This window comes from Oryx dammah, unplaced genomic scaffold (assembly GCF_014754425.2).
Source record: "Oryx dammah isolate SB20612 unplaced genomic scaffold, SCBI_Odam_1.1 HiC_scaffold_24, whole genome shotgun sequence".
Lineage (NCBI taxonomy): Eukaryota > Metazoa > Chordata > Mammalia > Artiodactyla > Bovidae > Oryx > Oryx dammah.
In genome coordinates this window covers 85,322,001-85,336,367 of record NW_024070208.1, presented here as the reverse complement: position 1 = coordinate 85,336,367, position 14,367 = coordinate 85,322,001, and the positions used below count along the sequence as shown (strand labels likewise).

Below are 14,367 nucleotides of genomic sequence, written 5' to 3'. Positions count from 1 at the left end.
TTCTCCCTCAGAATCTCAATTAAGTTTATTAGGTAATGAGGTCATAACTAAACTAATCTTGAGCTACTAATAGCGGAAGATAAATTGCAACACCATTCCCCTTTTAAGTATCTTGGATATCTTATGGACCGCTCCACTGTAAAGCCACAGAAACTTTCTATTAGAAGGGATAATCTACAAACACTTAATGATTTCCAGAAACTTCTTGGGGATATTAATTGGCTACAACCTACCTTAGAAATTCCCACATATGCTTTACAAAACTTATTCAAATTATTAGAAGGTTCCTCTGATTTAAATAGTCCCCGACAACTTACCCCTGATGCTAAGAAAAAATTACAATTGATAGAACAGAAAATTCAACAAACATTTGTTTACCGTATTAATTATAATTCCCCTTTTCAGATATGTCTTTGGTACTAAAATATCTCCTACTGCCATTATAGTGCAGGATAATCACGGTATTGAATAGGTATATCTCCATTCCAAACAGACTAAACACATTGTTTCCTATATAGACTTAATAGGGAAAATCATTTTTCTTGCACGCTCTCGCTTGTGCACTATAGCTGGATATGACCCTACTCAGATTCACCTACCTTTGACAAAAACAGAAATTGATAATGCTCTCCAGGTGTCCACTACCATTCAGATAGCCCTTGCTGATTATTCAGGGGAATTATTGGCCAACCCACCTAAAGGAAAATTACGGAATTTCTTAAAAAATACTTCCTTTATCATCAATAATATTATTTCTGAACATCCTCTCATGAATGCACCTAATTATTTCATAGATAAAAATAAGACAAGATGGGCAGCCATAATAGGTCCCAGCTTACCAAAATAAAAAATTAAAAGTCCTTATCAATCTGTTCAAAAAACAGAACTATTCACATTATATTGTTTACTTACTCTAATAAAAACCCCATTGAATATTTTAACTGATTCTCACTATGTGGCACAGCTTTTCCCATCCTTTGTAACGGCTCATTTTATATCCAATGAAAATGATCTTATACATTTGTTCTTATTGATTCAACAAAAAATAAGAGCTAAACTCCATCCCTTCTTTATTACTCACATTCGTGCTCATTCCCATTTACCAGGACCCCTTAATTTAAGCAATGATTTGGCTGATCGCCTCATCACCCCTGTATTTTCTTCCCCCGAACAGGAACATCAGCTCTTCCACACTAACGCTAATAGACTACACGCTCAATATAAGATACCGTTACAAACAGCTAGAAAAATCATTCAGGACTCTGCCACATGTGCCCCCTTTCATTTGACCACTAGTCCCCAAGGGACTAATCCTAGAGGCTTACAAGCAAATGAATTATGGCAAGCTGATTTTACACATTACAAACTGCCCCCTTTTAAACTGTTATTTGTACTCATAGATACCTTTTCTGGCTTCATCTGGGCAGTTCCTTCCACCGCCGAGAGTACTAAAGCTGCCGTCACAGCTCTTCTGCAGTGTTTTTCAGTGATGGGGATCCCTGCCTCCATCAAAACGGACCATGGTCCTGCTTTTACAGCCAATGCTTTTTGTGATTTCATTCATCTATAAAATATTTGCCATCTTACTGACATCCCATACAACCCTCAAGGTCAAGCCATCATTGAATGGGCCCATCGTACACTCAAGCTCATTCTTAATAAACAAAACAGGGGGAATAAACCAAGGGGCTCCTATGGACCTAAAGCCATTTTGCCTATAGCCCTTCTAACAATCAATTATTTTAATTTGCCTCTACACAGTCAGGAAACAAGAACAGAGCGACATTTTTCTGATTCACCCTCTCGTATGCCTGAACAAACTGCTGTTTGGGTTAAATGTCTTAATCAGTGGTGGCCAGGAACACTTAAGTTCCTCGGCAATGGATATTGTCTTGTCATTTCAGATGATGGAACCAAGCCGTGGGTCCCACTCAGAAGAGTCAGAAGACGGACAGCCCTTGCTCCACACCCCCCGACCGGTCACAGCACTAAAACGGAAATTGCAACAGACGCCTTCTGAGCCTCCTTGTGACAACGTATCCTGAAAGAAAAAATCGTCTATGCCGGGGATGGACTGGTCCACCTGTAGAGGAAGGTTTAATAAAGTTTCTGTTCACGCCAACATGACTTTGTTGATTGGGGGCCTCATGGACTCTTTGTGAATTGCTCAGAATCACAAGAAAATAATAACACCTGCCAATGGTATAATGTTTCAGCACCAAATTTTAACAGAACACAAACAGGACTCTAGCATCAACGCGGTGAACTTTTGAACTGGTACAACGGAGGTCTTTCACCTCCCAGATCCCAGATAATCAGTCCAGTCCTGGGGCCTGAACACTGGCATCTTTGGAAAATTCCTGCTTGCTTGTCCCGGTTTAACGTCTCGTATGCTTATGCACACGTTTCCATTCCACAGAATTATACTATTGAGTATAATTATACTGGTTATGTTCGTGCTTGTGTAAATGCAACCTATCTTTTTGCTATTGGACAATTTCAGAGTAATGGCTCAATTCTGTCCTGTACTGAGTGTCGTTTTTATACTTCTTTAGATCATAGCGTGCCAATTAATGTTACTAAAGACAGTGTTTTGGTAGTCCAGCAAAGGACTGATTTGTGGGTTCCAGTTAAGATTTCTGAACCTTGGTCAGATTCCATGTTGTTGTCTTTTGTCCTGAGAGAATCCCTGAAAAGAAGCAAACGCTTTATTGGCTGGATTATAGGTGCCACAGTGGGTATTATCTCAGTTGTGCCTGTTGGTACAGTTTCTGGGATGGCATTGTGTAATTCTATTCAAAACCATGATTTCATTCCTGCTTGGAAAAAAGATTCTCAGGATCTCTGGGCCCAACAAGCTCAGATAGATCAACAAATACAAATCACGTCTACCTTCAGCAACAATCCCCGTGTTATATAACACTGACTTCTATAATACACTATCCGCTAGTACTTCCTTTCTAAATCCAAAAACTTGGGTACCCCAAACGATGGCTTCTTATGCGCTGATCTGTTTATTGTTTGTTATTGTTCTTATAGGATTCCGAACGATATGTGCTCGAGCCACCACCGCCCTAAAAGCAAGAATAACCACGGCTACAACAGTCCTTGCTCTTGAAAAAAAAAGAGAGGAAATGCGGAGGGGCTGGAAGAAGGGTTATACGCCGGGCCTTGAGGCGTTTGAAGGCTTCCTTCTGATCACCTGTTTCTGAGAGCAAGGACTGTTGTTTCATGATAAGACTCCCTTTAGAGTTTCGCCAAAGCTATGTTGTCTTGGGCGATGGGAACTGTATTTTATGCTTGAATGCTTTAATGTTTATCTGGAATGGCTTCGTGCAAGTCTGCCTTATGCTCTATTCCGAGAATTATAAAACTGCACAGTTAGATCATAAACTTTGTCAGTCCACTAGAGGCTGTCCCTGAGTGTCCTTTTCAGAGCGCGGTTCTCCGAGCCTTACAAGGTGACCAAAGTACTGGAGCTTCAGCTTTAGCATCATTCCTTCCAAAGAAATCCCAGGGCTGATCTCCTTCAGAATGGACTGCTTGGATCTCCAGTTGGCCTTAATGCCAAACTATGCATGCACCACAGCTACCTAAGCTAGCACCAAGTCTCTTATGATGGTACTGTTAAAAGCCAGCATGAGACGCCAAGTGATAGGGTCTAGCTGGATTCCCCTCGAGCAGACACACAGAGGACTCTGAGAAGACTGCCCCAAGACAGGGCTCCAGAGAACCTGCTGCCTGCTGTTACATGCTCAGACACGGCCATTTGGACTGCAGGCTTCAAACCAGTTTCTGGGCACTGAAGGTCCCCTGTTTTTCTACTCATAATTTTAATCAAGTCAGCATGTGAGACAGCCGTATCCAAGACACCTTCCCCGTCCTGCCTGTTGGCATGTCTAGGAGTCAACTCCACAACACGCAACCTTGTTGTTAAGCGGCCCAGCGTAAATCAACAATCCCATCAAGCAGTGCCTTCCCTGCCAGACCGTGTTCTCTGAAATCGCAGCTCTGGAGCTGCTTGTTTGATGGAATTCAAGTGCATAAGCCGATACCTCATTTCTGGCTACAAATCAGAATCCTTATGACAGTAAACGCTTCCTATTGTTTAAATGAAGCAGTCAGGACTGACCACCACCAGGATTTAGTCACCTTTAACAGGCTAACGTGGCCTGATGAGAATTTTCGTACAAAGCCTCATGAAGCTAGGACTCGTGCATCCTTGGTTTCCACTTGCATGGATTCAACCAACCACGGATCAAAAATATTTGAAAAAATTTCCAGAAAGTTCCATAAAGCAAAACTTGAATTTGCCACTTACTGATGACTATTTATAATGCACTTACATTGTGTTAGGCACTCTAAGCTATCGAGAGATGATTTAAAGTATGGCAGGACATGCACAGGTTAAACACAAACACTACATGCTTTTAAGAGACCTGAGCATCCACGGATTTTGGTATCTGCAGGGTGTCATGGAATTAATTCCCTGTGGACACCAAGGGATGACCGTACAGTCCCTGAACCTACCTGACCACTCTGAGAAAACAGAGCTTAGAAAATGCTGCTCCAGATATGAAAATCAGTGTGAAAACAAGTGGAAATTGGAAATAATGGAATTTGGTATCATATGAAAATTACACAGAAGAAAACACACAGGAAGATACTGCTAACATGAAAACCTTTGTTTTTAATTTGATTGATACACATTTGACAAAATATTTTAGAATAAAACAATCCATAAACAGGCACCAAGTACTTACAGTAACAACTGTGAAAAACACAGAACTGACGTATTCTTAAACAGTAATGTTTATTTATAAAACTTTTTGTGGTGAATCTGGAAGACTTTCGGTTCTGCTTATGACCCTGGTCTGAAGCCCCAAAAGACGGTGCGTAAGGCCCAGGAGGAGGTGCAACTCGTAACACATTTGGCAAGTAAGGATCACCTGTTGGTATGAGCTCACAGGGAAGGGAAGGGCCAGATCCTGGGGTTAGGGTACAGAATGGAAGATTCCAAAGGAATCAACTAAGGACAAGACATAAAATACACCCCTGTTTCTCAGTTTCCTACAGGAGAAGACTGCAAATTATATTTTAAACTGACTCAATTTCCCCTCTTTTAGCAGAAAATCAGCAACCCTGAGATTCCAAATTTCCATGACATAAAAGCTAGTAAACACCTAAAAGTGGTTCAAGATTAATAAACTAATATTTTATGACCAAATAGAAACTTTCAAATATTTTTCATGGTCTGAAAACACACTTAAGAGAACAAAACTTCTCAGAATTTTCAGCCTAATTTCCACTGTCCAAAATCAGTTGCACAAGAAAGATGTAACTAGACGTTTTCAACTGGGTACGACTTAGTCTTGTTATATAGAACACCTACCTCTTCATATCACTCAAATATGCTAAAGAAATTAGAGAAATTTTACCCATATGGAATACACAATATGCATTTATTGACTTATACAACAGCCACATAAACAAGAGACCAAGAAAAAAAACAACACACACTTATTCTTTGTAACACCACTGAGACAAACAGTACACCAAGCATCAGGGTCTACTGACCCAACCAGGCTTTCTAACCGACGCTTTCAACAAATGGGTTCAGTGACCGACTCTGCAGAGCACACATCCACACCAGGGTAGACTCAGATTTGCTGCTCCTCCAGTGGAGGTTCCAGAGCTTCCAGCAGCTTTTTATTTGCTTCCTCATTATGCCGGCTTTGACAATGAGTTAAATGCTTCTTAAAGCCTCTTGGAAAATTTGATTCAAAATTACAACGTGGACATTTAAGCAAACTTTGCCCATGAGCAGCTACATGATTTTTAAGGAGAGATTCTAAAAGAAAAGCTTTTCCACAAATTGTACATTTGTAAGGACTATGGACATTATGCTTGTTAACCAAATGATGCAAAACAGCACCTTTTTTCATAGCACGACAGCAACAAATTTTGCAATAATACTTTCCTTTTCCACGCTTCATGTATTTTGCAATCTCTTCTTCAGAGATAAAAGCCTCTTTTTCCTCGGTAAACTGCAATACATTTTTGGACTGCTCTGGACTAGTAATGTCCATTTTGTTCTCTTTACTAAAATCAATAGATTCCACATCAACCTGCTCTTGGTCACTGCTTGATTCTTGGCCCTTACCATCTACTGCATCCAAATCTGCTTTGATACACTCACTGCTACTGAGCTCAGCATCAGAGTTCTCTTGGTTGTCTTTCTTGAGCTTCTTTGAGGAAGGAAATAAAGTGTCTTCCAAGAGTCTCTCAGGTGTAGCCATTAGTTCTTCCTGAACTAACACATCACACTTTTGATCACCTATGGCATCTGCCTGTAGTTCATCGCCAAGCTCAACTGCCTTTTGAGACTCGGAGAAGATGGCAGATTTTGGAAGTTCAGGGAAAAGGGCATGCTTCCGGGGCTCTGGAAAAAGAGCACGTTTTCGTGGTTCAGGAGAAGCAGGAGGGGCGGTTTTGGTAGGCTCAGAAAACAGGGCAGGCTTTCTAGGCTCAGTATTGACAGAGAGAACAGGCTTCCAGATATCAGAGGCTGCTTTGGGGGACTCAGATGGCCCAGAAGGACCTGGTTTCCGGATCTCAGGGAAGACAGGTTTCTGAGGTTCGATGAAAAAGGAAGACTTCCAGAGATCAGGGGAACCACCACGGGAACTTTTCTGGGACTCAGGATAATCAACTGAAGCAGGAGATGTTTTCCGCTGATCAGGAGAAAACTTCCAAAGCTCTGGAGACCCTGAGGGCTTTCTGAGCTCTGGAGATCCTGCTGGACTCCGGATCTCTGGGGACAGTGTTGGGCCAGGTTTGCGAAGCTCAGGAGACTCTGGAGGAACTGTCTTCCAGTGTTCAGGTGACACGGTGGTAGTGGTCTTTCGCAGCTCCGGTGGACCAGACTTCCACGACTCAGGAGACGCAGGAGGAGATTTCCAGGAACCAGACGAGACTGATGAAGACTTCCAGGAGGCAGAGGACACGGACGGAGCCGGTTTCCAAGGTCCGGGAGACACAGATGGAGCAGGTTTAGCTGGCTTCCAAGGTCCTGATGATGCTGACGGACTAGATTTCCAAGACCTGGGGGATCCAGGTGGCCCTGGCTTCCAAGAGCCTGGTGACACAGCTGGGGCTGGCCTCCGAGGCTCTGAGACAGCAGAGAACAGCTTCCAAGGTTCAGGAGACACTGATGGGGACAGCTTCCTCGGCTCAGGGGAGACAGTCTGGGCTGGCTTCCGAGACTCCGGAGATGCAGTTGGGGACGGTCCCCAAGGCTCTGGGGAGGCAGCTAGTACTGGCGACTCAGGGGATGGGGCTGAAGGCGGCACCAATGTTTCTGGGAAATGGGTGTGTTTCTGAGGTTTGGGATTAGTCAGAGTAGCCTTTACTGGCTCAGGAGACACAGGAGCAAGTTTCTGTGGTTCTGGAGAAGGAACAGGGACTTGTTTCTGAGATTCAGAAACAGGAGGGGCTGGTTTTGGAAGTTCAGGAGAAGAGACAGGGGCCGGTTTTGGAGGCTCAGGAGAAGGAAGAGAAGGTGTCTGTGGCTCAGGAGAAACAACAAGGCCAGGCTTCTGAGAGTCCAGGGAAGGAAGAGGAACAGGTTCTGGTGATTCTGGAGATGCAACTGGGCCAAGTTTCTGTGTTTCTACAGAAAGGGCAGGGGCAGGCTTCAGGAGCTCTGCTGAGCTGGAGGCCATCTTCTGGTGTTCAGGAAGAGGGGGGCTTTTCACAGGTTCTGCTGCTTTGTTGAACTCATTTTTGGGTTTCTCATTCCATTTCTCTGCGGCCGAATGTTTAGATGTGATGTGATAGTAGACATTAGAGTACATCTTGCTGGTGAAAAAGCATTTATGGCAGTGAAACAGCTTTGCACTTTTCTGGTAGAATATCATTTTACCTAACCCACCGGCATCCATTTCATCACAAAATTCTGGATGGATGGTACCCATGTGGATCTGTACATTTTCATAGTCTGTGCCTCTGAAATTGCAGTGGTCACACTCCAAACGTGCCGGCGTCTTACCAAGTTCCTGGAATGCTTCCATTTTTCTAACAGACACGATTTATTTCTTTAAAAACAGTGCTGCGACAAAGGAGAAATAAATAAATGATTTTCAGGGATCACAGTTTGAGTGAAATGCTATTTCTAGTCCATTCTATACTTGAAAAATTTTAAGTCTAGACTGGCATACGCATTTATTATAAATATCTCTATAAAGACTGTGAAGAGAAGGGAAAAATATAGCTAATTTTTAACCGAGTCCCAGGAACTCTGCTATTTTTACATAAATCATCTCATTTAATCCTAACAATATGACTCCAATACTATTTTCATCTACATATGACGAACCTAATGTTCAAAGTCAATTACCCAGGTTATAAGCCTGTCAGGAACCCAAGCCTGATTCCAGAATTACCTACTGCACGTGCCTTACACTGTAATACCCTGAATCAACAAGCTGTTAGCACACAAAGGCTGAGTAAATGTCAAAGTTAAAGCTAAGCTATTCAGGCACAGCAAGAAACTTTAGGCCCACTTGACAAAGTGCTTGTTAAACTAAATCTAACTGTGAAAAGACAACTTTTTAAAAAAAGTCAACATATCTTGTAATGCCTTATCCATCCTAATGTATTTTTATCCATTCACTTAATAAATTATTTTGCGCCCTATGCTCTTCTAGGTGTTTGGGTTTTAGGTGCTTACATGCAATGTGGTGCTTATATCAGTTGAGAAGAAACGAATGTGGAGGACAACACAGAGAAGACTCTCAGCAGAGACATTAAAGGCTGTGAGGGGGGTTGCCAAAAACAGCAATTCAGACGGGGGACAACCTTGAGGCAACTTGCTTACCAGAAAACAGGACTTTTAAGCTAATCTTCTTAGGCAGTAAAAGTTAAGAGAAACTCACATACTCATTCATGCGGACAAGACATTCACACAGTATCACTTCCCAGCGGTAGTCACTGTACTTATGTATCACTAAAGAGACGTTCTATCTTTACAAATGGGCACATACATTCCATACAAATGAGGTATTAAACATATTTTTCTGCAATGAGCTTCCATTTAAAGAAGAGAAGTCTGTGGCTCAGGAGAAACAACAGGGCCAGGCCCCAGGGAAGTGAGAAGAACGTGTTTTGGTGACTCTGAGAGCAACTGGACCAAGTTTCTGACTCTACAGTAAGGGCACATACAGGCTTCTGCTGAATTAGAAGGCATTTCCTAGGGTATCTTTACACACAGGCTAAGCACTGAAATTCCTTATACAGATCTTTGAATGTGAGGGTATTTCTGTAGGGGAATTCCGAGAAATGTTTCGAAGGCTATTTGCAACTGAAACTAATGTTTCGCCAAACTCTCAAAAACCTGCAGTACTATTACGTCCCTTACATACCAAGTGCATCTATGTGAGGGATGACTCAAGGATTCCCAACTCCCTCATCACCAGAGAACCATTACACTTCAAACCCTTGCTACTCCTTAGGTGAAAACTGACATCTCACTATTGTTTTCATGTTCTTTAATGAGAAAGACTGAGTATCTTCCCTTTTTATCAGCCACATGTATATCTTTTTTCTAGGATGTACTGTATGCATTTTTTAAATTATTTGTAAATAGTCTGTATATAAAAGAAGTCAGGCATTTTATGGAAACTACCTTCCCAATTTACCATTTGTCTCTTGACTTTATTTGACTTTTTTTTCCCTAAACTACATACTGGGTTGGCCAAAAAGTTCATTCAGGTTTTCCGTAACATATCATGGGAAAATTCAAAAGAACTTTTTGACCAAATGGTTTACACAAAAATTAAAAATTTAAAACTGTTTCTCTTATGACTGTGTTTTAAATTATGCCTTCTCATTCAAATATTTTTTTTAATAACTCAGTATTTTTCCTATGATGGTAACTTCATTCTCTTCTTACATATTTGTATCTTTAATTCTTTGGTGTCCAGCCTGTTTTTGACCCCTAATGGATATTTTTCATCTCAACACTGATTACACATGTAATCAATGACATATAATGTTCTTTTCCTGGCATGCAGCATTCTATTTAGCAATTACTAAGTCCTGTGATTCTATTCTGGACTCTATTCTATTCTCTACCAGTTATATCAGGTATGCCCTTCTTAGCAAGGATCCAACAACTGCTAAACCAGATTCTGTAACTAACATAATTAATACATGTTCATATACCACTATTAATATGGGTATGTATGCCTTTAATGTTTTCCCCTAAGAACTCTAAGCACTTTTTAAAAATGCACTCCTCATAAAATATTCTCTTAAATGTTAGAAAGTGAGAAATGTTAAAAGCACACAAAAATATATGCAAAGCAATGCTACTAGAACATCACTGTATAAATTCAGGACAAAAACTTTTAGAACAGGGAAGAAATATAAGACCACCATGCTTTTTCGTTAGTAGACTCACCAGTTGTCTTAGACGAATTCTTTAAAATGGTCTTCAAAGGGCAGGCAAGTGTACATGGCTTTTTGACTAGACCACAGAAAACAATGTATAGTACATGAAGGACAAAAATGAGAAGTTGAACCTGAAAAAAACAAAAGGAAGGGTAATCAAAATTACTTCACTGTGAAAATCCGTGCCCTCTATAATTCTGATAATTTCTCTCACTATCCTGCCCCTTACAACAGCAACAGGGGTCCAATCCAAAGCCTAGACATTAACTTTAATAAAATGACACCAAAGATTACGGTAGATAATATCCATGACACCACGCTCGTTGAGTATCAATTTAATGATCCACTATGGAATTATATACAGAGTACATCACACAAAACGCTCGGCTGGATGAATCACAAGCTAGAATCAAGCCTGCCACAGAAATATCAACAACCTCAGATATACAGATACTACTACTCTAATGGCAGAAAGCGAAGAGAAACTCAAGAATTTCTTGATGAGGGTGAAAGAGAAGAGTGAAAAAACATTCAAAACATGCAAAAAACTCAACATTCAAAAAACTAAGATCATGACATCCAGTCCCATCACTTCATGGTAAATAGAAGGAGAAAAAGTGGAAGCTGTGGCAGATTTTATTTTCTTGGGCATCAAAATCACTGTGGATGGTGAATGCAGCCATTAAATTATTAGGCTGATGCAAAAGTATGGTTTTGCATTGTTAAACTTTGCAGTTTGATACTGGAATACATTCTTAAATAAATGTGGTCACGATATACATCATTTTAACATGCATTTCTCACTTTATGGCTTTTTTTTGCTAATGACATTACTTGCGGTTTATTTTAGACTAGGGAAATGATGTTAGACAAAAGGCAAATTCAAGTGGTTTTTTTATTCGAGTTCAAAATGGATCATAAAATGCACCAGAGACAATTCGCAGCATCAGCAATGCATTTGGTCCAGAATCTGCTAATGAAAGTGGAGTGCAGTAGTGTTCAAGAAGTTTTACAAAGGAGACAAGAGCCTTGAAGATGAGGAGTGCAGTGGCCGGCCACCACAGTTGACAATGATCAACTGAGATGATCATGAACCTGATCCTTACAACTTCATGAGAAGTTGCCAGAAAACTCAACATCAACCATTCTACAGTTGTTCAGAATTTGAAGCAAATGGGAAAGGTAAAAAGGCTTGATAAGTGGCCAGCTCATCAGCTGACCGCAAATCAAAAAAAAAAAACATCCTTTTCAAGTGTCGTCTTCTCTTATTCTATGCAACAATGATTCATTTCTCCATCAGATTATGATGTGAAACAAAAAGTAGATTTTATACAACAACCAATGATGACCGGCTCAGTGCCTGGACTGAGAAGCTCCAAAGCACTTCTCAAAGCCAAACTTGAACCAAAAAAAGGTCATCATTTGGTGGTTTGCTGCTTGTCTGATCTACTACAGCTGTTTGAATCCCGGCGAAATCATGACATCTGAGATGTATGCTCAGCAAGTTCACGAGATGCACCCTCAACTGCAACGCCTGCAGCTGGCGCCGGTCAACAGGAAGGGCCCGATTCTGCTCCACAATAACATCTAGCCACGTGTCACACAACCAACGCTTCAGAAGTGCAATGAACTGGGCTAGTTTTGCCTCATCCATCATATTCACCTGACCTCTCGCCAACAGACCACCACTTCTTCAAGCATCTCAACAACTGTCTGCAGGGAAAATGCTTCCACAACCAGCAGGAGGCAAAAATGCTTGCCAAGAATTCGTCGAATCCTGAAGCATGGATTTTTATGCTACAGGAATAAGCAAACTTTACAGTTAAGGAAATTGGTACCTAGACATTAATAACTTCTTCAAGGTCAGGCAAATAGCATCTGATGAAGGACCACAATAGTGTTCTGCTATCCAGTTTCTGTCTCAAATACCTCAACCAAATTAATATAGTAAAATTTAGTAAGATCTTGAAAAGCCAGTAAATGGGCCTAAAACAATTACATGACATGAATCAAACATTCAGAAGAACCCCTGAAGAAGGAAACGTCAACCCAGTTCAGTATTCTTGCCTGGGAAATTTCACGGATGGAGGAACCTAGCAGCACAGCCCATGGGGCCCCAGAGTCTGACATGACTTAGTGACTAAATAACAACGTATATACACAATAGCACTGCTCTTCACCTTTGCTTATTTTTTAAAAAATATTAAACTTTAGAGAAATTTTAGGTTTAAAAAACAATTGAACAGAAAGTTCTGTGTTCTCATATACCTCCTTTCCTCCTCTGCACATCATCTCTATTATTAACACTCTGTATTAGGCTGGTAAATTTGTTACAACCGATGGGGAAGCCAGATAAACAAATATATGTTAAAGTCCACAGTCTGTAACAGGCATCACCCATTCCTTCATGTATCTATCACAGACCCACACAAACTACTTTAACTGCTGTAACAATTCCGTGTTCCTCACAACCAGTCTCTGTAGCTTAGCTTTCTTGTATACATTTTTTTAAACTCTGATAAAATACAGCATAAACTTTACCATTCTTCTTACCACTTTAAAAATGAACAAACCATTCAACTTACCATTTTTAAATGCATAACCTAGTGGCATTAAGTACATTCACAATGTTGTGTGGCTGTTTCCTCTACCCATTTCCAAAATCATCACAAACATAAATTCTATACCCATTCAACAATTCCCTCTTTGAATCATAAAATATTGGGGGTTTTGTGCGGGGCTTTTTCTACTTAGCATGTCTATACTGAAGCATGCATCATCATTTCCTTTTTTCAAGGATACGCAGCAGCCCACTGTATATACCACCACTTTTTTTTCCCACTCATCTGCTGACAGTCATGTACATTGTTACCTCCTTTGGCTACTCTGGTTGAACAAAAACTGTTCTTAGTCACTCAGTCGTGTCCGACTCCTTGCCACCCCACGGACTGCAGCCCGCCAGGCTCCAGGCAAGAATACTGGAGTGGGTTGAGATGCCCTCCTCCAGGGGATCTTCCCAACCCAGGGATCGAACCCAGATCTGCCGAATTGCAGCCAGATTTTTTCCTCACTGAGCCACCAGAGCCCTCTTTTTGGCTGCTCTGAATAAGGCTGCTATGGACACTGGTGTACAAGCACCTGGGTCTCTGCTTTCAACTCTGTGGAATTTCTACCTAGGGGGAAACTGCTGGATCGCACTGGTAACTTCAAATGGTCATTTCGAAACCATTTTCCAGAGCTGAGAGCCGCATCATTTCACTTCCCAGAGAGCAAAGCAGGGCCGTTCCAATTTCTCCAGGTCCTCACCAACACTTCAGAATTTTTTTTTTTTTTTTACCAATATTAGCGAGTGGGAAGCGGTACCGCATGCTGGTTCCCTTTTTCACACCGCTGACAGCTAAGAGTCGTCCTTCGACATCTCCTCAGGAGAAAGACCCACTGAAGCCCTTTGCCCACTCTTAAACGGCCTTCTGCTGCTGAGTTATCAGACACACGCCACCCCACTCCGCGGGCTGCCCGACTTCCAAGCGGCATTAATGACAAAGCCCACGCAGCCGAGGCGCAGAGCAAACCGCCTCCAAGGCCAGGAGCGCGTGGGCCCGGGTTCCGTCGCCCCAGCGCGGTTTGAAACGAACCGTTTCCGACCTCGGGCGGGATGACGCACGGCTCCCGCCCCAAGGCCCGCGGCCGCACCCGGCCCGCGGCCGCGCCTGGGGCCCCCCGTCGGCGGCAGGCCCAAGCCTCCTCGGGGCAGCGGTCCGGGGACGGCCCTCCCCTCCCGCCGCGCTCCTCACCAGCGGGCCGCGGCCGGCGTCCGGGCCGGAAAGGAGGGGAAGCTCGCGGTCTCGGCGGCTCCGCCAAGGCCTGCGGCGCAGCGGCCTCCCGAATGGCGGCGAGGCGCGGGCGCGGGCTCCG

General features: G+C 42.3%; 1 protein-coding gene across 3 annotated transcripts; it reads right to left on the bottom strand.

Moving 5' to 3' along the window:
• Positions 1-4,664: 4,664 nt before the first annotated feature.
• Positions 4,665-14,367, bottom strand: CHAMP1 (chromosome alignment maintaining phosphoprotein 1). Of its 3 annotated transcripts, none has more exons than XM_040267516.1 (3): positions 14,247-14,367; positions 10,463-10,583; positions 4,665-8,110 (listed from the first exon to the last, which is right to left on the bottom strand). In XM_040267516.1, exon 3 carries the CDS (start codon positions 8,070-8,072, stop codon positions 5,661-5,663), a length of 2,412 nt encoding a protein of 803 aa, XP_040123450.1. In that variant the 5' UTR covers positions 8,073-8,110; positions 10,463-10,583; positions 14,247-14,367; the 3' UTR covers positions 4,665-5,660. The 3 variants fall into 3 exon arrangements, with proteins under 3 accessions (XP_040123450.1, XP_040123448.1, XP_040123449.1); XM_040267514.1 differs by lacking the exon at positions 14,247-14,367 and adding an exon at positions 13,591-14,184; XM_040267515.1 differs by lacking the exon at positions 14,247-14,367 and adding an exon at positions 13,626-14,184.